Source organism: Guillardia theta (assembly GCF_000315625.1).
Source record: "Guillardia theta CCMP2712 unplaced genomic scaffold GUITHscaffold_274, whole genome shotgun sequence".
Lineage (NCBI taxonomy): Eukaryota > Cryptophyceae > Pyrenomonadales > Geminigeraceae > Guillardia > Guillardia theta.
The window spans coordinates 6,805-27,135 of NW_005434402.1; the positions used below are offsets into that span (position 1 = coordinate 6,805).

Consider the following 20,331-nt stretch of genomic DNA (forward strand, 5'->3'; position numbering starts at 1 on the left):
ACATCAGATGTTCACCGAACCTCCTCATGGGAAATTCCTGAGGTGTAGAGATGATGATCCTTGAGGAGTGCTTCGTACAGTGCGTGGATCTCACGAAAAATCGTTTGGTGAGCGAAGAGCATCAATAATACAAGTGAAAATCACCATCACAGGGATACGTTGCAATCGAAACCGGGTTGTGAAATACCCTAAGCTATCTGCGATGCATGACAGGGAAACTGAGTTGGAGTAGATGGATGGAGATTACACACAAGACGACAGGGAATCATCATCCGACGGTGACTGGATTGTTCAAAAGCCGTACAGTCACCAGTGAGCTCAAGAACATATGTTTTCACGATGATGGCTGATAGGCTCGCAAGACATACAGTGCATTTTAGCAGTGGGCTGCTCGATTGCTTGAAACCACGATGATCCACAGCACTATCGAATGATAACAAGCAAGTCCAGTGGTTCGTGAAGGATTCTTCATCCGGTTTTCAAGGATGTGTTGGAACGATGAAACATGTTGCAAATCACCAAGGTCTATGCCATTTGATCACATGATGCATCATCTAAATATTACTGGTGTGAACTTGCATCAGATCGTGTGTCCATCAATGAGCCGCTGCCAAGCAGATGATACGGTCACAGCAAACACGAGCACTTTGAAGATGCTGATATTCCAGGCCGTACAGCATTTATGATGTGGCTACATGTCACATGCTTCTTGGTTAACACAGAAGTAACTTCGCCAGGCAAAAGATGGAACGTCGTCAGGATTACAAGGAGGTCGGTTGTGCTTTTACCCAGATTGAAACGCTTGTAATAAAGATATGATCACCTGAATGTGGAATTCTGTTTATTGATTCACAGTGTTTGTCGTTCGTGTACAATCATCGAGTGCTTGCTCTGTTGAACAAGGCACCCCTCTGTAGAGCCAAATGCGACAAGAACACTACTGTTGCATGGTAGCATTGCGAACTGTCCAAACAAGGCAGGATTGATTCGAAGAACATCTCATTTATTGATATCAGATTCATCTGCACATTGTTTCATTTCTAACTAGGTTTCTGCAGCGTTGTGGAAATGTCATGACAGAGGAAGAACTTAGTTGCAGTGCAGAAAAATCATCCAACGTCATGAAACATGGAAATGCAATTGTCAATGCACTTGATCATGGGTATAGTGATTCATGATCAACAACGATGATTCAAAGTCATCTATCCTGGCAGGTAAAGAAATCCTTTGTGCAAACGTCTCTTCATGCATCATTGAACGGTTGAGCATGTAAAGCTTTCTCTATAGAAAAGTGAGGTGCATGAATCCTGACCGTAAGACTAGAAGAATTCAAAGTGAGTGATGACATGAGAACACATATCTAGACAGCAAAGTCGCTTAAGGTACAGTTTGATATACAAATTTCTCACAAATCATGCATTTGAGCTCAACGTTCAACCTACGGCAATTTGAAAGGAGGGTCAATCAGAGTTGATTCTGTTCAATGGTGAATCTATCATTAGTTGCTTAGCTGTTCATGAAAATTTCATCTTGTCTTCGAAGAATATTTTCAAGTACACACGCGGATTGTTTGTACCTAGGGTGCATATTCCAGTACACGATGGATGATTCAAACCTTGGCCCAACCTGCAGAGTTGAGAAAGAAGCTCGATCATCTCTTACAGGTATGATATGAGATCTTCATCTCATTCCTATCTCAGTTGGGTTGGATTCGAAGTCTCTCAATATCAAGGTTCATCCTCGCGAGTCAGGAATGCACCATTTCATCGCCTCTTGCTCGTCCAGGGAGAGGGGGCTTGGGGAATGAGAAATGGGGGCTACCCCCCACCCCCTATCACAGAGTTTCAAACTGGTTCGAAGGTGGGTAGTTGAGGGTGCTCCATACCCACCCCACCCCCCAACGAAAGTCAAACGGAGGGGTTCTTGGAAGTCGAAGTTCCGACCAGTTTGGCCCTCGTTTTGTACCATATAAACGCTGCAATATTAAGTTGGTACCACAGATACTTCTAAAATTCGTACTTTTACTTTGGTTTGGCGTGGTGAGGTGTCCAAGCAACCAAATTCAAATCACCCTACCCCTCTTTGGCCCTGCGCAGCAACGATTTTCCTAAGAGCGAGTACCCTCCTACACGCCTTCTCAAAGTAGGGTACTCCCACATGGCATGAAATGAAGGGACCCCACAGGCCCTTCGAAAAAAAAAAATCTTGCCAATTTTTCCTATGAGCACCCGGCCGGAAAAGCAACGCTATGTTCTCACCGTCACTGACCGTCGCAGTGATCGGATGCGCCGCGGCGCCGGGGACTCCTCGCCGGGAGCCGCTAGGGCCTGACTCACGGTGCTGACTCGTCACTGGCACAGTGCCGCCGGCCCCCGGCGTTCCGGTTCAACTGAGTCCGAGTCAGGCCGCGGCCCGGCCCGGCCCGGCCGCATTCAAGTACTTGTACTATAGTACTGGCACGGTACTCTCTAATCATTGAAGTGGCGGATGAAGACGAAAAAAGACTCTGCGAGGTTGACAGCCTTGATGACTCCGGCACCGAAGGTACTTGAAGGTTTCCTGGTGGGTGAGGGTGGGGTGGTACCCGTCTTTGATACTGTCAAGATGAATTTCGGGGGCCGAGTAACGCGAGGGTGGGTGATGAACAGATACGTGGGGGGTGGGGGAGGAGGGGGTACTGTCAGAGGTACTTTCTGGGGTCACGGGGGAGGGGGAGAAGTTTTTCGGGTAGGGGGTGCATCTTGTTGGAGGGGAGGAAGGGGTGGGTAGTACTGCCATACCTGGGCTGACGATAGTAAAGCGAGGGGTGGGAAAATATGGTGGGTGGGTAGTGATGTCGAGGGTAGACCAAAAAGGAAGGAACGAAAGAAAAGAAGGTTCTGGGATTGGGTAGGGGTGGTTGACCACGGGTGTAAATAAGGGGATTTTATGGGGTGAATTTCAAACGTGACACCAAAGGGGGCAGGGTGCGCGAAGGGGTGGTCAACGAAATGATTGAGTAGGAAAAAAAACGATTTCAGCTTCTTTTGGAGATTTGTTCCTATTTTGGGTTCCTCGGTCGGTGCTGGATATTTTCGGTGGGGGTGGATAAAGGTTCTCAATACTTCACAAAATAACACCTTATCCCCGCCAACTTGTGTTTTCCCGATATAGAATGGTACTAATTTGATCTATATTGTTACTTAATATTGTTAATTATTAGAAATTACTGTGGGTCCACCCACTGCTAGTGTACACAATTCCACCCCGGCCGGATTTGATATTATTAGGGATCTGTCGGCGGGTAGGTCGATGGAATGGGGGGAGCAGGAGGTTCGATTGGGCATGTATGAAGGCAGTGGTGATGTCAGGGGGAGATAGAGATAGCTTCTATTGGTAACGAGATGAAAATGCAGATGAAAACTTCGAGTTTCATTCTTCACTTGGATGAACAAGCTGATATGGACGGGGATAGGAAACACGAAAACAAAATCTCGAAACTCGATTCAAGTGGTTTGATGTCATGGCGAGATGCGAAGCGGTTCTGGATTGCATTAGTCCATCCAGATGTGTTTTATTAGCCAGTGAAAAGATCGGCCATAGCAAATGGAGATATTGAAGCATGTATATCAAAGGGTTTGGTTGTAATGGAGCACAAACCTGGGCCGGGGTTTCAGTGGGAGTTTTAGTGGTCAGGAAGAACCATGAAAAACGATTTCCCTTTGTCTTCTATAGTCATTCATTGTTGTCACAATTCTATCGCTTTCTTCTCTCACTCTTTATTTGATAAGGCGGGGAAGGGGAGCGGGGCTCCTTCCTGTTATGAGTGAAGCAGCGGTTGTATGGCCTTGACCCTGGCAGGTAACTTGTGCTAGTGTCACGGCAGAGATTAACTTACAACTGTTGCTGTCTATTTTCTTGCGCAAAATCTGCACAGGAGAAACTGCATCGAGTTTCAAAGGACTTCGGTATGTATGCACTTGTGTGATTGTGTTAGGTACATAGTCGCGTGCACTGATCGAATAGGATGAAAGAAAGGGTACGTTGGGGCTGGATTGGGCAGATTATATGCAGACACGATTTTACATTTGTGAGGCTCATCAAGAGTCTGTGAAACATAAGTTGTCAGGCGTAAAAAGGTGCAGAGCATTGACCTGATTATATCGTCAAAGCCCTGCCCCTTTGCCGCCGCTTTCGTCTCTTTAGGCTATAGAGAGTTGCCTCTGCCCAAGACCTCTGCTGAAGCTTGAAACTGATTGATTTCTGTGACTGGATCTGCTGGGCATGTTGCATTCTGCGTGGTGAAGGAATCGTCATGCCACCTGGTGCTGATGGGCCTGGATTTGCGTCAAGCATTCAGACAGCAGCTCAGAGCATCGGGACCGGATCTCAGATAAAGACAATCGACATGTCGGAGAGCCAATCGCAACCTCTCTCGGCACGAGAAAGGTTGAGGCAGCATGTCAACCGAAACATTCAAATGCAGCAAGAGCTGGCGAGACAACAGGCAGAAAAGCAGGCCATCATTCATGGTGCTGATGCTGATTGTTACTTGCTGTTTCCATAGTCTGATGCAGCGCCGCAGCAAGCGCCTCTCCCAGCCTTCATGGCAAACAGTCGGGAGCTATCTTGGGAGTGCAAAATCAGGTGAACCCTGAAAGATGGGAGCCTGGCATGGCGATGAGCGGAGAGTTGACGTTGGAGCACAGGCTGGTGGATTGGAGTCCCTGTATGCTCCCATTCAAGATACTCGTCTGGGGAAGCACGATATTCATGCCAATCACGCAAGTCAGGCTGGGATTTTGAGTGTCACCCCAAAGCAGCTTACGCACGCGGACGTCCTGAGCGTGAGCGACGGGAGGGGAGGCTGGCTGGCGGAAACAAACTTGTGCGGCAGGTTCCGATCAATATGAGCGTCGACATGACTGGGCCGCTGGAGACTCAATGTGAGAGTTGTTGTTAGCATACCATGTGGTCACGCGACAGCAGACGACTCTCCTGCTGACTTCGATCATGCGAACGACCTTGCGGAGACCGCTCCTTTCATTCCGTCACAGGTGACTGGCCGTCAGTCTGTTGTCGTGCCCTGTCCTCTCGTCTTCCTTTGACTCGCTTCCTCCTCGCAGGAATGGAACGATCCCAATCTGATCGACGGTGATTCCTCTCACCTGTATTATAGCCATGAAGAATGTCGCCCGGTCCCCGACGTCGTTGACGATGACTGGGTACAGGTGAAGATGCATCTGAGTGCTTCCGTCGAGTGATAATGATCGTGCTTCTTACAGGGTTTGTATGATATGGAAGGGATGGTAGCTGAGAGCTAGCGACCGCGTTGGCTTCCATTGTGATGACAGATTGTCGATCTGATATGATCCAATTGATCTTGATCCTTGTGTGAGTGCTAAGGATTGTAACATGGTGTGAAAGATACAAGTTGTTGGCATTATCCTTGCCCTCATGGTGACTGAGGCAAGTAATCAGATGGCGCATGACACGTGCGACTGTTGGTAGCATCTTAACCAGCTGACCTGTCCTTCATTTCATTCCTTCGACGTGTTGCTGCCCCCACCGGTCCGAAGATCACTTCACGACCCCTACCCCATTATCTCCCACATACTACCCCCTCCTTCTGCCTGTGGAATGATGAGGAGGGTACCGTACTCCTGCCCCTGTCACATTTTGACAAGAGTGAGAAGTTGTGGGAGGCGGAGGAAGGAGAAGAGAAGAGAAGAGGCGATGAAAAGATGACGATGAAGAACCCAGTCTTGATGTCAGCTGCATTTGCTCTGATCCATCACGGACAGCAAGTTGGCGGCTCCAACGGCGGCAGAGACATGCTGTGAGAGTGCCGGGTTGTTGTGAACTTGTGTGAAGAGTAGCTCGAGGATGGGAGGAGGCGACAAATTCTCAAGGAGGAAGAAGAGGACGGAGCAAGTCGTGAGCTCCTTCAAGGACTTCAACTTTCGAGCGGCTGTGCAAGATGTCTTGCAACGAGGTGACGATGCGATTCAAGAAGCTGAGATGTCGCTGAGGTACAATGACGTTGAGAGAGCGATGAATGAGCTCAGGCTTGCCCGTCAAGAGTACGATCATGTCCAGAGAACCGCAACAGGATGCTCTCCTCGCACAGAGCACAACTTGAGCACGTGTGCAAGGTTGTCGCTGTCAAGGATAAGAGAGCTGGAGCGGATAACTAACGATCGGTTGTATGAGACGGCGCAAGAGAAGAGGGACGGGATGCATCATTCCCCAGCAAAGTCAAGCACTCCCAGCGTAAGAACGCCTTGCGATTCTCCTCGTGCTAGTGCCCACGGGCATTCCTCAACTCTGTCGTTGCAGATGCTTCCTGCCTTCATGGAAGAAAGTGATTGGACCTCCAACGATTTCCACGTGCGACCTAACTGGTCCGTGCCGATGCCGAGTGAGCATGAGAGGGTGAGAAAGATGGTGAGGAGAATGCGGCAAGGCAAGATGGGCAAGTCCGTCTACGAGGAGCAAGTTGTTCTCCGAATTGGAAATCTCCGTTGCCCTTACGTTCTACTAGGTGAAGAAGGCTCATGTGGAATCGAAGCAGGTGGCGGCAAACATGACTGCAAGTATACTTTCTCTGTGTTGCTTCTCCCTCTTACACCTTTCTGTCAGACAGCTCCAAGGTCAAGAGCCAGTCCTCGTCTCTCCTCCGCTGTTTTCCTCTCAGAGGGCAAAGTGAACCAGTGGTGGCAGCAGCTGCAGATACTGAGGAGGAGAGCAAGGAGGACGACAACTTCGTGCATGCTGAGGAGAGGAAGGAGCCTCCCCGATGGGCAGTTCCTCACCGCCCGTCCACGAGTTCGTCCCCGATGCGAAGGATCAACTTCTTCGACCTCCTTGCTAGTCCCGCTGCCAGCAGCCCCGTGGCCACGGGCACCCGCGCCATCCCATCGACGCCTGTGAAATCAAGAGGAAGCGGCGGGAGGAACGCGGGAGGAGGAGAGAAGCGCTACGTGAGGGCCTGCCATCTCCTGCCGCAGGGTGACTGACCCCTACACCCTCCTGCCAGTCCTCCGTCAGCGACATCGATGCTCGTCTCGTCGGCAGCTTCTCGGCCGCTGTGTCCCCAACGCGGAGGATCAAGACAGCCAGGGAGCCACCCGGGAGAGGAGGAGGAGGAGGAGGAGGAGGAGAAGGTAAGGGAGATGCGCTGCGTGTGCTGCTTGTCAAGAGCTCGCAGAACGACGGAAAGCAGCAACTCCTCTAGGACTTTCCAAGTCGCCACAGGCTGCAACCAGCCCGATCGCCAGGTGCTGTTGATGATGAAGGAGAGGAGAGTGAAGGAGCGACAGGTCCACTCGACGAGTGCTCAAGGAGGTCGATCGGTTCGTGCGAAAGAATCCAAGAGTTTGAGGCCAGGCAAAGTAGAGCGAGAGTGAAGAGATGAAAATATGACGAGAGTGAAGAGATGAAAATATGAGGGTGAAGATTTGTGGAAGTGGTAATGTCTCAATATGGAGCTCGTGTAAACTAGCAACTTGCAAGGGAAAGATTTTTACCTGTTTTTGTTTCAATCGGTGCTGAAATGTTGATGGAATGGTTTCAACCGTGTGATTCTTCAACGTCAACAGAGTCAAAGTCTTGATCGGTCGTGGTCGAGGTGTGTTCTAAAGTTACAGACTAAGATAAGCAGGGCACAGGTGCTTTCATACCTAAACATTTGACCACAACATTCCTTGACCACCACACCGACATCACAGATTTTGTGGGCACGTAAAGTCGTCGACTTGGTGCGACTACATCGAATCAAGAGGTCATGCGCATCTGTTTGTTTATTATCATGCAAGACATATTATCATGCAGAAGGAGTGATATAGGACATGTTAGCCTCAGAACGAAAAGATGCTTGAGGTAAACTCGAGTCATACCTCAGCATCTTTCGCTACGGTCTTTACCTCAGCATCCTTTCGTTCTGAGGCTAACATGTTCTACATCACTCCTCGGTGCTATATTCAGATCTTGAATCGCCGACAAACGTGCTTGAGGAAGGGATTGACATGTGCTAGCAAGCAGTAGAAACCTGCCCTGCTTAACTTATTCTACTGAGCTGTTCTATACTTGTTTCACTACTAGACTCTCAAACACTGTTACGACTAACTTGCTTTCCCTCATGCGCCTGCCTTCACCTCCCTTGTAATGGCATACCTTTATGATTCACCACTGTGAAAGCTGTTGGACCTCTTGTCCTCCCTTGTACATCCCTCGCTCCTCCAACAGCAATCTTGATCTTGTCAACAAACAATGTAGAAAATTCTTCTCAGCCTCTATTTGCTCTCTCTTGCAATCGACACATCTAAATCTGCAATTTGTCACTATCGATCTTGATCCGATGCTCTATGCATCCTGCTCCAACACTTGAGCCACCCCCAGCCCCTTGGCAACGTATGTCTTCAGCTCCTACCTGTCCCACGTCTGTCCGATCCGATCCAGCACAGGGTAGCGGGTACTTGAACGAGAACTCGTGTGATCAGTGTCCGGCACATATGCAGGCCATGCGCCTCAAGACAGAGACTTGTATCTTCTGACCTCTCTCCCCCCCGCTCCCCTTGTCCTCCTTTACCAACTCGCATCGTCATCAACCTTCGTTCTGCGTGCAACACCCTCCGCTCTTCATTGCTGCTTCCATCATCGCTCGTCTTGTATATTCGTCCTGTTTCCTCTGCTTTCAACCCTAAGCAAAATTCTTATTCTAGTCTTCAGTCCTATTAGTGTAGCCCAAGTCCACCTCGTCGCCATACTCGTGCTTTGGCCTTAAACTCTGCTCCTGCTCCTGCTCCTGCTCCTGCTCCTGCTCCTGCTCCTGCTCCTGCTCCTGCTCCTCACACTGACAACGACATCACATGATCTATCTTCACGAGCCATGCGTGTTCTTCTTCTGCTTCACTTCCCTGCTGCTCTTCCTTGATGTCAACTCCTTCGCCGTCGGTCCAGATAAAAAAAAGAAAAAAAAGAAAGTTAAAAAAAAGATCTCGGGATGGGGATAAAAACATTCGATTTATATCATTGTAGATGTTAAAACACTTCTTTTCAGATCTCAGGCGTCAGATATTTTGGCAGTCGGTGAGAAGCGTTGCGTGTTTTCATTGTAGTAAGAAGAAGATTCTTGAGCCTCGAAGGGACGCAAGAACACCTTCAACTTGGGGGTGTACAGGGGGTTCTCAAAGGGGCGAAAGGGGTAGGGTACGTACTGCAATGGCAGACTGATATTAGCTATATCAGACTGATATATTCGGAGGGAGCACCCTTGGATGGCAGGGTGGGGTCCTGGTGGTCGTTCGGTTGGGTAGGGGGGTGGTGCTTGACTCAAGGGTTTAACAGGCAAGAAGTCTGATTGTATCGAAAAGACTCGATTTTGAAAGGAGATGCGGATGGGTGGGAAACCAGGGGAACGTTTTGAGGATTGGGGGTGGGGTACTTTGAAAGGGTTGAATTTTACGAGACCTCGGATGGATATAATAGGGGGTACATGGAGAGGTAAATGCACTATATTACAGGGGTAGGGTCAAATAATCTTTTAGGTTTAGGTGGGGTGGGTCATCACGAGGGTGGGTGGTCGCTGGTAGTCATACTTGCTGGTAGTCTGCGTCGCTTCCCATGCTGGCCTTAAAGAGATACCAAGGTTTTCACTACCCCCCAATTTACTATACATAGGACCCCTACATGCCCAGTACTAGGTTGGTGTTGGTCCGGTCACGTCGTTGGCACGATACGAAAAAGTACCCCTACTTCGAAAGGCAAACATAGGGGTGTTGAAGAAGGTAAGGTCTCATATTAAGACCACCCCTCCGACCTTCAGATTCCCCCACGCCTGCCAAATCTCCTTCTCAATCCTCCTCGTCCCTTGTTGTTGCCTTCTTCTCTCTTCCTCCTCCTCCTCGTTCCTCCTCCTCCATCTCTCCTGTCTTCGTTCTCCCTGCTTCCTCTCTTTGTCCCGATCCTTGGTTTACCCCGGTTGCCCCCAAGGCGCTTCATGGAATTGTCCCCCATGCCGTCTACGTGCAGTTTCAGTCATGACTCACAAATGGAAAAGGAGCGGAGAGAGCAGCAGGTGTTTGAAAACCTTCAGGTCGAGGGCTATGCAGATGCCGAGTTCTTGGACAAGAGACCCTCTTGCGATAGTCGCATGGACGAGGGTCTACCTGAGCCTCTTCGCCCGTTGAGCCCTCCACACGAGTCTAGAAGCGAAGCTCCCCTGAACCAACAAGAGGATCATCAGCGCGTTCCTGCTTTCTTCCGGCAGAGCAGGCACTTCTCGCAGAGCTTCAAGCTGCCTTCACTCAAGCAGGCGACACAAGTTGACCAGAAATTCATGATTCGAGCGACTATGAACGATGTGCCGGGGCTGTTTCTGTTCGCCCTCTGGCTGATGGTCTATGTAGTCTTCGTGTATGCCCTGAGATCATACTCGTCCGCGTGTGCCAACGTGCAAACGGATGAGAGCGAGTACTACACCATGAAGAAGACAATGTTCGTCAAGATCCTGGCGGTGTTTCTTTTCAGCATTTGTATCCTCATGGATCTGTCTGGTATGCTGTTTCAGATCTCCGCCAAGAAGAGGACTCTCAACAGCCTCGTCCTCTTCATCAACCTCGTTGCTTGCACGGTTTACCTGAGTTACGTCACGGGCGTGCTGCCGGTCCTCCACGACCTTGAGGGGCGGCAGATGTTCATCGAGCGCTACTTCCAATGGATGAACACAACTCCCTGCATGCTGTTTGTCTTGCATGCTCTCGGGTCGTCCATGGAAAAGGAGCTCGTCATCTCCTTCTCGTCGCTCTTCCGCGTCCTGATATCCGATGAGTTGATGATCCTCACAGGTGGCATCTGACAGCTCGTGCTTCCATGATCAAGTCCTGACATGAACATGTCTTCCAGGGCTCGTTCATGCCGTCGTTGGTAACAGCATGATTGGTTGTGTCGCTTGCTTCCTGTCTTGCTGTTTCTTCCTCGACGTTCTCCGGGGTGTTCACGCCTTCACCAACTCAAGGTGTGACAAGAATGGACGTGCTGACTTCGTTGATGACATGCTCCGTCAGCGTTGCTAGAGCTGCGACAACGTACGAGATCGCGTCGTTGAGGTCGTTGGAGATCAGCACCTTCTTGCTGTGGTCCGTGTTCCCCGTCGTTCACCTGCTGCACTATGGAGGTGAGACTGGTACTGGTCACGTGGGACGTCTGACCTCTCAACTCAAGGTTTCATCTCAACCTTCCAGTATGACATAGCGCAGACCTTCGTTGATATCCTCACCAAGTCGGTCTACACCGTCACGCTCCTCACCGGAAACTTCTGCATCCTCGACACTGTCGCCGAGGTCAGGATCGCCCAGCTGCAAGCTGAAAAAGAGACGAAGCATAAGAACGTGATCCGCACCGAGCTGATGAACCAGGCGCTGCAGGTGGGAGGGAGACAAGGAGGAGAAGGGGGCAGGGGGTTGATTGTGTGTGTACAGACGGCGATGCTAGAGGCGGAGACTTCATCTCGCCTGTCTCGTCATTTCCTTGCCAACATCAGCCACGAGCTTCGCACCCCCCTCAACTCGGTCGTCGCCTTCAACTCGCTCCTGCTGGAGTCGGAGGACCTGAGGTGAGCTTTATGCTGCCCTCTCGCGATGTGAGACCACAAACAGCGCCGCACACAAGGATTACGTTCGTTCCTCCTTGACGTCCGCGGACGCTCTGCTAACCGTCATCAATCAGGTCTTCCTCCTCCCTTGCTTTCTTCCTCCTCCCTTCCTCCTTTTTTCTACGCCCCTGCTGCTCCATCACCATCTCCTCCGATCCCTGCTCTTTCTTTCGTCCTGTTTCATCCCCCCCCCCCCCCTCCCCGTTCTAGTCCGTGTCTGCTCCTACTCCTCAAGTTTCCTGAAGGACCTGAGCAGGTGCTGGACTACCCCAAGTTGGAAGCGAAGGAGGACAACGAGAAGGAGGGCAAGGGAGGAGAAGAGAAGGAGGGCAGCGAGCTCATGGAGGAGTTCTCCCTCCTCAAGCTTGGCGAGGATCTCTCCGACCTCATCGCCTCCTGCATCAAGTCAGACCTTGACTTCGCCGTCGACATCCAAGTCTCTGAGGCAGACGCGGAGCTCTTTCTCTATGGCGATGCCTTCCACATCCGTCAATGTGCCATGAACCTCTGCGACAATGGTGCTTCCTCCTGCTCCTCCTCCTCCTCCTCCTCCTCCTCCTCCTCCCCTCCCCCCCATCTCCTGTCGTTTCTCCTCGTCGTCTACCATCTGACTGACAGCTGTTCAGCCATGAAGTTTTCGCCGGAGCAGGGAGGAGAAGTGACTCTACGCATGAGGCTCTCAGACTTGGACGAGGCCTCGTCCGTGTGCCTGCTGCACGTCGAGGTGGAGGACAACGGCATCGGAATCCCAGAGGACAAGCTCAACCTCCTCTTCAAACCTTTCTCTCAGGTCCCTGCTCCCTCCTCCTCCTCTGTCCTCCTTCTCCCTCACTCCCCCCTCTGTTTCTTCTCTTTCCTCATCATCGTCTGTTCTTGCTTCCTCCTCCTCGTCCCTGCTGACCAGCCTGCAGGTTTCCTCGCAGTACACGCGACTGCATCAGGGGACGGGGCTGGGCCTCGCCATCACCAAGAAGCTCGTCGACTCCATGCACGGCAGCATCTCCTGCCAGAGCAGAGGAGCAGAAGCCGCGAAGAGCAGAGGAGGAGCAGCGGCAGGAGGCACGGGAACAGTCTTCTGCATCACTGTTCCTCTTCACTTCACTCGTCAACCCGTAGGGGTCAACTCCACCCTAGAAATCCCAGGCCTGCAGGAGGGGACCGTCATCCTGGCGACGAGGAAAGGACCGAGCTCAGCGCTCATCATGAGGCTGTGCAAAGAGAGGAAGGTGAGGGTGGTGGACCTGCGGCAGGACAAGGGGCCGGTCAGCAAGCAGCTGCTGGTGAAGCTGCAGGCGGCAGTGAAGGCTCAGGGGGATCGGCCGTTCTGTGTGGTGGTGGACATGCTGGTGTACGAGCAACTGAGCGCGATGGCGACGGAGCTGAGCTGCTTGAAGAGCTTCTTGATCTTGGGGGGGATGACGTCCCAGCTCTGCCTGCTCAAGAAGAAGCGACACGACGAAGCCTCCAACGTCATCCCCCTCCCCATCAAGCCGTCGGTGCTCTTCTCTAAGATCTTCTCCTCCTTCACGGTCGAGAGGAGGCGGTCGATGTCTTGCGCTTGTCTGACTGCCGCCAACAGGAGGAGAAGAAGTCTCCTGCCCTTCCCTCCTTTCCTTACGCTGCCAAGGTAGCCAAGGAGACGGTGAGCAGCGGGAACGTCCCGGCCCTGGAGGAGGCGGTGAAGAAGGAGGCGGAGGAGGTGAGAGGAGGAGACGCTGCGAGGCTTCAAAGGCTCATGGCCAAGCAGGATAATCGCATGCGCATCCTCGTGGTGGAGGATCAAATCGCCAACCAGAAGGTCGCAGTAGCCCTCCTCCAGCGCGTCTTCGGTGAGCATGAGAGACTGAGGAGAAGGGAGGGAGGGAGGGAGGGAGGGAAGGAGGCCGCAGGAGGAGGAGGAGGAGGAGGAGGAGGAGGAGGTGGAGGAGGAGGAGGGTTGACTGGTGAGCAGGCAAGGATAAGGTTGCGGTTGACATCGCCAACAACGGAGAGGAAGGAGTCGCAGCCGCATCGTCTGGAAGCTACGACCTCATCCTCATGGACATTCAGATGCCCATCATGGATGGACTTGAGGCCTCTCGCAAGATCCGCGAGTGGGAGAAGGAGGTATGCTGCTTCCGCCATTTCTCCCTCAACCCCCCCCCCCTCGCTGTGTCCTCCTCCTCCTCCTCCTCCTCCTCCTCCCCCTCCTCCTCTCCTCACGTCCATGGCAGAAGGATCGAAAGAAGATCTGCATCATAGCTGTCACTGCTCACACCAGCCCAGCGCATGTCGAGGAATGTATGCAAGCAGGTCTGCTATCTCCTGCCGCAGCTCTAATCCCTCCTCTCCTCTTCCTCTCTCCTCCCCCTTTGCCCTGTTCTATCTTGCGATCTTCATACTGATGTTCATGCAGGCATGGATAGACATTTCTCGAAACCCCTCAGCCTTTCTCTCATGCGATCCATCGTAGAGGTAAACGTTGCTCCATCCATCCATCCTCCCTTTGATCATACCTCCCCCTCCCCTCCCCTTTCTCTCCCTCCCTCTCATTTTCTTTTCAGGACTTCGATGATTGGAAAGGAAGTCGCGTTTAACATCCTCGGATGACCTTGTTAGAAAATGTAGAGTGTGTGGAGTATGTACAATTAGTCAAGTAATGCTATTCTCCTCCTCATCCTCATCATCATCATCATCATCATTATCCTGATCATCATCCTCCTCCTCCTCCTCCTCCTCCTCCTCCTTGCTCTGTGCTAGTTGCCACTATCGCCTCTCGTAGCAGCACTTGAAACTCAGTTGCTCCTGGCATGGCGTCACAGTCCAACAGGCTCAGCGCTCTCTCACCTGTCCCTGTCGCTGTCGCCTGTAGGTAGGAGGAGGCGAAGCTGAGATGAACGCGACGGAAAGCTGCGAGGCAGGAGCTCATTCCGTATAAACCACCCCCCTCCCCTCCCCTCCCCTCCCCACCTTCCCTCCCCTCCCCTCACCCCTCAACACACATTTTTTCTGACGTCCTCTCCTCCCTAGATCCCTTCCTCTTTCCCTTTCCTCCTCCTCGTTCGCTTTTGTTCTCTTCCCACCTTGCAACGAACGCACGCAATCATTATAACGATCGCTGAGGTCCTGAGCGTGAGGGAGCAGGCGGGTCTTGGCTCGCTCAGCTGCCTGTCTGATCCCTCCATGCACCTTCACCTCCTCCTCGAACTTCTTCATCTGCTGCCTCGTCACTCTCACGCTGCCACGTCCGCATGCTCACAAACTCTCGATGCTTGCGAGGGAGATACTCCTCCACCACCTCCCGCTAGTTGACAAGTCAGAGCCCCCACAGGGCGGAGAATGGAGGAGAGGAGGAGCAAGCGGTGCGGGAGCGAGAGAGGAGAGGGAGGGGAGGGGAGGAGCAGAGAGGGAAAGAGGAAGGAGCAAGGACCTGAAAATCGCTCATCAAGACCTCATGTCGCACACCGAGAAAGAGATCGATCATGATGAAAACTGCACTCTATCGTCCCCGTTCAGCTTCTCCTCCTTCTCCCTCCCCTCCTCCTCCATACTTGCCCAGCACTTGGACCTTTCGCCCTTGACCAGACTCCTTCATCATCTCCAGTCCCTTCCTCTCCTTCCTCGCTGGTCTTCAGGAGCACTCCGTCTGGCCAGAAGCTGCAGCGAGGGATGAGAGGAGCGCGGGGAAGGAGAGACGTGCCCTGTGAGGAGAGGGCGGTACACGTGGAAGAAGACGTCGGCATGCACGAGCTCGGAGAGCTACAAGAGGAGTCAGAGGAACCTCAACTCGCCATCCTCCTCCACCTGCTTCATCATCGACTTGCAGTCCTGCAGCGCATCCCTCAAGTCTTCCAGCAGCTGCCCAGCTTCTCTCACAGCAACACCAGCCGCCTCCTCCCCTCCCTTGTCATCTTTGCTGATGTGCGACAGGATGAAGCATGGCGCGTAGAACATGGCGGCAACCAGCGGGCCCAGACGTGCTTGGATGGCACAGGGGATGAGATGGAAAAAGCTCTCAGTGCTTGTGCCTGAATTGCTTCACGCTCACTCTCCTCCTCCTCCTCCTCCTCCCTTCACCTGTCATCGAGCTTATCGTTTCCAGCGCTTCCACGCTGCTCCTTCCCTGCTCGTTCCGCTTCAACCTGAGGAGCATCAGCGGGCGACGTGCGAGACAAGGGCATCATCACTTCCAGTTCCAGAGGTCAATCGCAGCGGTGAGAACAGGCGGCAACCCGAGTCTGCCATGCCGTCACACCAGCATGAGGACCATCGCTACACTTGGTGCTGACGTCGACGAGAGGTGTCGAGATTTGAGCAGGAACGGAAGGATGCCGCACATAGTTAGCGTCCTGAGCCGCATGGGACGACTCTTCACTCTCATGCTCTCTCAGCCGCTCCCATGATACTGTACTGCTATGAGCAAACAACTTCACCTCCTCACACGCAACCTGTCGGTCCGTTTACGTATGAGTGTAGCAGCATGCACAGGACGATGTATGCTCGCTTCAACTGCGCTTCTTCTAGGTCTACTCTGGATCAGAGGATTCAGTCGACTCACAACCGCACCATCAACATCGATGCATCGCAAGCGCTCGATCGACCGGAACAACTGGGGGGGGTGAGTCCGCGGGGCAGATGGAAGACAACAAGAGCAAATGTCACACCTGTCCTGTTCGGTTGAGGTGTGGCAGGTCATCTAGGATTCGTTCCCATGGCTCGTATGCTAGCGGCAGGCTGTCACAAGGTCAGCCATGGCTGTCGTAGGCATGAGAATACCGTTGGACACAATGGTCAGGCAAGAATCCACCCTCGAGAGAAACATCAAACTTTCGGGCAGCCTTCTCCTCCTCCCAGGCTTCGACGACTCTCTGCCGGTAGCCATGGCTCCTCTCCTTGCTCCTGCAGCCCTTCAGCCATGGGCCACCCACCGCCATATGCTCTCACGTAGCGACCATTCAACTAGCCCTCATACCGCACCTGCCATCGTACCCCCACAAGAACCCGTGAGAACCCCACCCTTGCAGCGCATTCACTCAACTCCATCCAGTACCCCTGCTTCCTCCCAGTTCAAGTACCCCTCAAGGGTCACCACCCCCACCCTCATCTACACCTCCCTACGACTGCGATGCTACCACCCCTACCCCCCATCGTACTCTATGGAGACTAGAAAGATGGAAGATGTTCTAACGCGTTGGGGGTGGTTGTCACAGGGGTAGTAGTTGTAAATGGTAGGTAGGGGTACTGAGAACCCTGTCAAGGAGGGGTACTAAAGATTAGTGAACGAGGGGTTTAATTGTAGAATGATGGGGTAGTGAGAGATAGAAGGGGGTACCGGATCATGGGGTCTGGAACAACAATCCAACCTTAGTCTGCAAATTTCAAAAATAGGCGTTGAATTTCGAAAATCTGATCCTGGTTCAACAAACGATGTGATTGATAGGAATTTCAGACTTCAAGGCCAACAAAAGTTGGCGTATTTTACATATGTTTTCGACTTGATTTTACGCCATTATTGAGATGCCTAAGAAAACGGAACACCCCCTCCCTCTGTGCCCACGAGCTAGGTCATGAATGGGGGTGTGATCCACCACCGGTGATGTGTGTACCCCCTTTAGAGATGAATGGAGGGTGTCTTGTGGTCAAGGGGTAGGGTATGGAATAGGGCTATGTGGGGGGATGATGGGGTCTCCAGTGAAGAGGTCTGTCGTGATGGGTGGTGAAAATACAAGTGGGGGTGGGGGTGGAGGGTGGTACGAGAAGAGAGCGCCGCTATGAGTGACCCCGTCGATCCGCGGTGAGCATGGAGAGGAGGAGGAGGAGGTGAAGGAGGAGGAGGAGGAGGAGGAGCGAGCAAGAGGATATGATGTGCATGCATGATGAGAGGAAACGCTTAGGAATGGGAGACGAAAGGATCTTGCGACAGGAAAGGGTGTGGGTATGATGAGCTGCCGACAGCTGTTAGGTGTACGCTAGTATCATCAAAATGAAGGAAGAAGGCAAAGGTGACGAGGCTTTGAACAGCAGACGATGTCAATGTGAGTGATGATAGAAGCCATGTGAACAGAGCGTGTAGTGGTTTGATGGACAAGCGTTAGCGAGAGAAGAGATGTAGCCTTGCTGTGCGTGAGGATAACATGATGAGACAAGCATGATAACACAAGAAGTTGACTTAACACAAGAAGTTACACACAAGAAGTTGAAGGGATTGATTCTGAAGCAACGATGTGGCCGTGTATGCGATCCAGAAACACTCTCGGCTAAGTAACGGGAGGTTGATGGATGGTGAGGGACTCTGAAGGTTTTTCCTGATGAGCAAGACTTTCAAACGATTTCAACGAATGCATGTGCCGCTGTGACGTGCTGAGAACCCAATGCAATGTGCATGAGAGGACCTCAGTGCTGTCAGCTGTCTGCGTATCGAATGCTGGGTGCATGTGTTGGTTGAAATCTCATAGCGTTGTTGTGGCAACGATGTCGGCTCCAAACCTCACCGGACACGTGTTATAAAGGAATCAGCGGATTCTCACATGGCTCCGAACAAGATGTTAGTTGGAGAGATTTGAAATTTCAATGGATATGTGTTAGCTAAGCAACATAGTCTCATTGCATGCGAGAATCCAAAGGCTGTCGAGCATGCTTGCTTTTGCATGATCAAGAGGTCTGTTGCTCACATTCTGTTGCAGGCCAGCCATTGAGGAGTCTTGCAAGGGACATTGTCAGAAATATTTGAAGGAGCTTGAAGCATGCACAGAACGGGTCAACAAGATTATTGCTGAGGCAAAGCCAGGGGACGAGGTGCAAGCGCACTGCACAGGCCAATACTTCGACTTCTGGCATTGCATCGACCATTGTGTAAGTGTTTGCCTTGTGTTGTTTGTAAGTTAGAGGGGCGGGGGATGACTCTTTCATGTGTGGATAGGCTGCTCCAAAGTTGTTTGCGAAGTTGAAATAAGAAAGGCGGCTTTGAGAAGCACTGGCGAAAGATGATTTTCTCGGAACGTTCATAACGGCGAAATAAACTGAAAGACAGCGACATCCTAGTGATGGTTAAAAGTTTGTCTCTTTCTATTTTTTCACTTCATGTGCTCGTGCTGGAGGTTCTGAAACTTGTAGCTCGTCACTTGGCATTGCTCATCACACACGTTTGCCCTCACCCAGTGTTCGAGCTCTTGGCTGAAGGTTTCGATCGGAAGCCTTGAGCTCTCCACAGCTTGTCGGACCTGAGGCTACATCAGCTAACACCGATTGACATGCTGCTTGCCTTGTCATCGTTGCACATCTCTTTCTGCCAGTCCTGCGGTTTCGACATTCCTCTGCTCATCTTGTCCCTGAGATCAACCACAATCATGTCAACCGCATCCGTGACGGGTAAAGGACCTCCATCCCGACGGATCATCTCCCGAGGCCTCACTGTTGCACGCATATTCAAGACATGACAAGGTGGTCAAGCAAGCCCTACGGCTCTAGGAGCACGAACTTGTTGACCTCGGGATCAATGATGAGATCTTCCTTCTGCACGCAAGGCACCAAGATGTCACGATCATCAGCTAGCTCGGGTCAGCAAGTCACCGAGTCGTCAAACAAGGTCTCGATGTTGGTGATCGACGCGTCGCGTTGACTCTTCCTGTCCTCTATCCCAGGAATTCCTCCGGGCCAGGAGACGCTGACCTAGGGCGAGGAGGCTGAGAGGAGCCTGCTGACTGAAGCGCTCATTCACCTCTACTTCCATGAAGGAGACAGCTTTCGTGCCGTCCAGCAGGTAACGGACCATGCCGCTATCAAGCCCTCACAAGCTCACAAGCCTCGGCAGTACGCTTACCTCCTTCCGCTCCCGTATGCGAGCGCCCAGTCCATGAGGTGGACGTCGACGTGACCGTACTTCCTCGTCCTTGCGAGGGAATAGGGAGCCTCATTGTCCTGGTGAGCGCACGTCAGCTCACGGCTTACAGTCTCTTCCATCCACACCTTGGCGACCTTCACTTGCATGTGTAGCTGACATGTCGAGGCGTACTTCTTGCGCAGGTCGTCTAACTCATGCATACTCTGAACCATGACGACGGGGTCCACGTCAAAGGAGAACTCATACTGGAAAGTATCTCTCCACTCCACCGATCGGTTCACGCACGAGGAGATTTCTGTCTTGTCTTCTTGTTTGGGTCCGAACACGCTCTGACCCCACTTGAGCTTCACGTACAGATACCTTCCCTCCATCGGGCATTCCAGCAGCCTCAGGATCTTGAGCCTCACTGTGATCTTTCTCGCCTGCCGGTTGTGCAGGAAGGGCATCTCGCCCTTGACCCCTTCCCCTCAGGCTACGATGAGTCGCCGCAAGCTTCACCAGTCCCCTCCACACCTGCGCCTTCTCTCTTGCTCTCCTCCTCTCCTCTCGTTCACCTTCAGCCGCCCGCTGGCCACCGGCCGGGTTACAGCCACTGCTTGCCAAGGAGCGGACGAAACCTGCCTTAATCAGTACTGATCAGTTACAGTCAGCTTGGCGTTTTCCCCTCATCCTCTCTCCTCTCTTATCCCTCTTCTCCTCTCCTCTCCTCTCCTCTCCTCTCCTCTCGCACGTCAAGAACATCCCTCCACCCTCTCCCTTGCTCCGTCCTACATGTCCGCCTGGCAAACATAGTAGAAGAACCCGCCGGTGTAGGAGTATCCCGTCCTGCTTGCAGCATGAGGAGAGTCAGGCCGCCTGCCTCTCACTCACAGGTTTTGCA

The 20,331-nt window shown here is 52.2% G+C and overlaps 6 protein-coding genes across 6 annotated transcripts; 4 read left to right on the forward strand and 2 right to left on the reverse strand.

Moving 5' to 3' along the window:
• Positions 1 to 3,917: 3,917 nt before the first annotated feature.
• Positions 3,918 to 5,410, forward strand: GUITHDRAFT_156488 (hypothetical protein). Its single transcript, XM_005818714.1, has 7 exons — positions 3,918 to 4,511; positions 4,565 to 4,626; positions 4,689 to 4,826; positions 4,877 to 4,925; positions 4,969 to 5,036; positions 5,106 to 5,210; positions 5,265 to 5,410. The coding sequence occupies exons 1-7, from the start codon at positions 4,295 to 4,297 to the stop codon at positions 5,301 to 5,303; spliced, it is 678 nt and encodes a 225-aa protein (XP_005818771.1). The 5' UTR covers positions 3,918 to 4,294; the 3' UTR covers positions 5,304 to 5,410.
• Positions 5,411 to 5,865: 455 nt separating this feature from the next.
• Positions 5,866 to 6,998, forward strand: GUITHDRAFT_122015 (hypothetical protein; the record flags this gene model as incomplete). Its single annotated transcript, XM_005818715.1, has 3 exons — positions 5,866 to 6,477; positions 6,524 to 6,575; positions 6,622 to 6,998. The coding sequence occupies 3 exons, from the start codon at positions 5,866 to 5,868 to the stop codon at positions 6,996 to 6,998; spliced, it is 1,041 nt and encodes a 346-aa protein (XP_005818772.1).
• A 3,032-nt stretch (positions 6,999 to 10,030) lies between these two features.
• On the forward strand, positions 10,031 to 14,208 carry GUITHDRAFT_122016 (hypothetical protein; the record flags this gene model as incomplete). The annotated part of the gene is made up of 15 exons (XM_005818716.1): positions 10,031 to 10,826; positions 10,885 to 10,996; positions 11,046 to 11,155; positions 11,203 to 11,405; positions 11,460 to 11,593; positions 11,637 to 11,706; positions 11,889 to 12,150; positions 12,259 to 12,422; positions 12,544 to 13,161; positions 13,212 to 13,331; positions 13,380 to 13,461; positions 13,584 to 13,738; positions 13,846 to 13,924; positions 14,028 to 14,086; positions 14,176 to 14,208. The coding sequence occupies 15 exons, from the start codon at positions 10,031 to 10,033 to the stop codon at positions 14,206 to 14,208; spliced, it is 2,997 nt and encodes a 998-aa protein (XP_005818773.1).
• Positions 14,209 to 15,205: 997 nt separating this feature from the next.
• On the reverse strand, positions 15,206 to 16,545 carry GUITHDRAFT_149065 (hypothetical protein; the record flags this gene model as incomplete). Its single annotated transcript, XM_005818717.1, has 9 exons — positions 15,206 to 15,268; positions 15,308 to 15,370; positions 15,416 to 15,639; positions 15,689 to 15,753; positions 15,799 to 15,849; positions 15,890 to 16,059; positions 16,170 to 16,220; positions 16,276 to 16,345; positions 16,388 to 16,545. The coding sequence occupies 9 exons, from the start codon at positions 16,543 to 16,545 to the stop codon at positions 15,206 to 15,208; spliced, it is 915 nt and encodes a 304-aa protein (XP_005818774.1).
• Positions 16,546 to 17,363: 818 nt separating this feature from the next.
• GUITHDRAFT_91152 (hypothetical protein) lies at positions 17,364 to 18,645 on the forward strand. Its single transcript, XM_005818718.1, has 3 exons — positions 17,364 to 17,405; positions 18,295 to 18,463; positions 18,531 to 18,645. Exons 1-3 carry the CDS (start codon positions 17,383 to 17,385, stop codon positions 18,561 to 18,563), a joined length of 225 nt encoding a protein of 74 aa, XP_005818775.1. The 5' UTR covers positions 17,364 to 17,382; the 3' UTR covers positions 18,564 to 18,645.
• Positions 18,646 to 18,842: 197 nt separating this feature from the next.
• Positions 18,843 to 19,897, reverse strand: GUITHDRAFT_122018 (hypothetical protein; the record flags this gene model as incomplete). Its single annotated transcript, XM_005818719.1, has 6 exons — positions 18,843 to 18,939; positions 18,989 to 19,021; positions 19,071 to 19,123; positions 19,181 to 19,279; positions 19,329 to 19,386; positions 19,431 to 19,897. 6 exons carry the CDS (start codon positions 19,895 to 19,897, stop codon positions 18,843 to 18,845), a joined length of 807 nt encoding a protein of 268 aa, XP_005818776.1.
• Positions 19,898 to 20,331: the final 434 nt, after the last annotated feature.

What these genes read in the sequence shown, in the direction of transcription:
- GUITHDRAFT_91152 (XM_005818718.1), top strand. Translation starts at nt 17,383, where the DNA reads ATGAGTGACCCCGTCGATCCGCG. An exon ending in AGTGACCCCGTCGATCCGCG is followed by an intron (nt 17,406 to 18,294) that starts GTGAGCATGGAG and finishes ATTCTGTTGCAG; the next exon opens with GCCAGCCATTGAGGAGTCTT. An exon ending in GGCATTGCATCGACCATTGT is followed by an intron (nt 18,464 to 18,530) that starts GTAAGTGTTTGC and finishes ATGTGTGGATAG; the next exon opens with GCTGCTCCAAAGTTGTTTGC.
- GUITHDRAFT_156488 (XM_005818714.1), top strand. Translation starts at nt 4,295, where the DNA reads ATGCCACCTGGTGCTGATGGGCCTGGATTTGCGTCAAGCATTCAGACA. An exon ending in TGGGCCGCTGGAGACTCAAT is followed by an intron (nt 4,926 to 4,968) that starts GTGAGAGTTGTT and finishes ACGCGACAGCAG; the next exon opens with ACGACTCTCCTGCTGACTTC. An exon ending in CTCCTTTCATTCCGTCACAG is followed by an intron (nt 5,037 to 5,105) that starts GTGACTGGCCGT and finishes TCCTCCTCGCAG; the next exon opens with GAATGGAACGATCCCAATCT.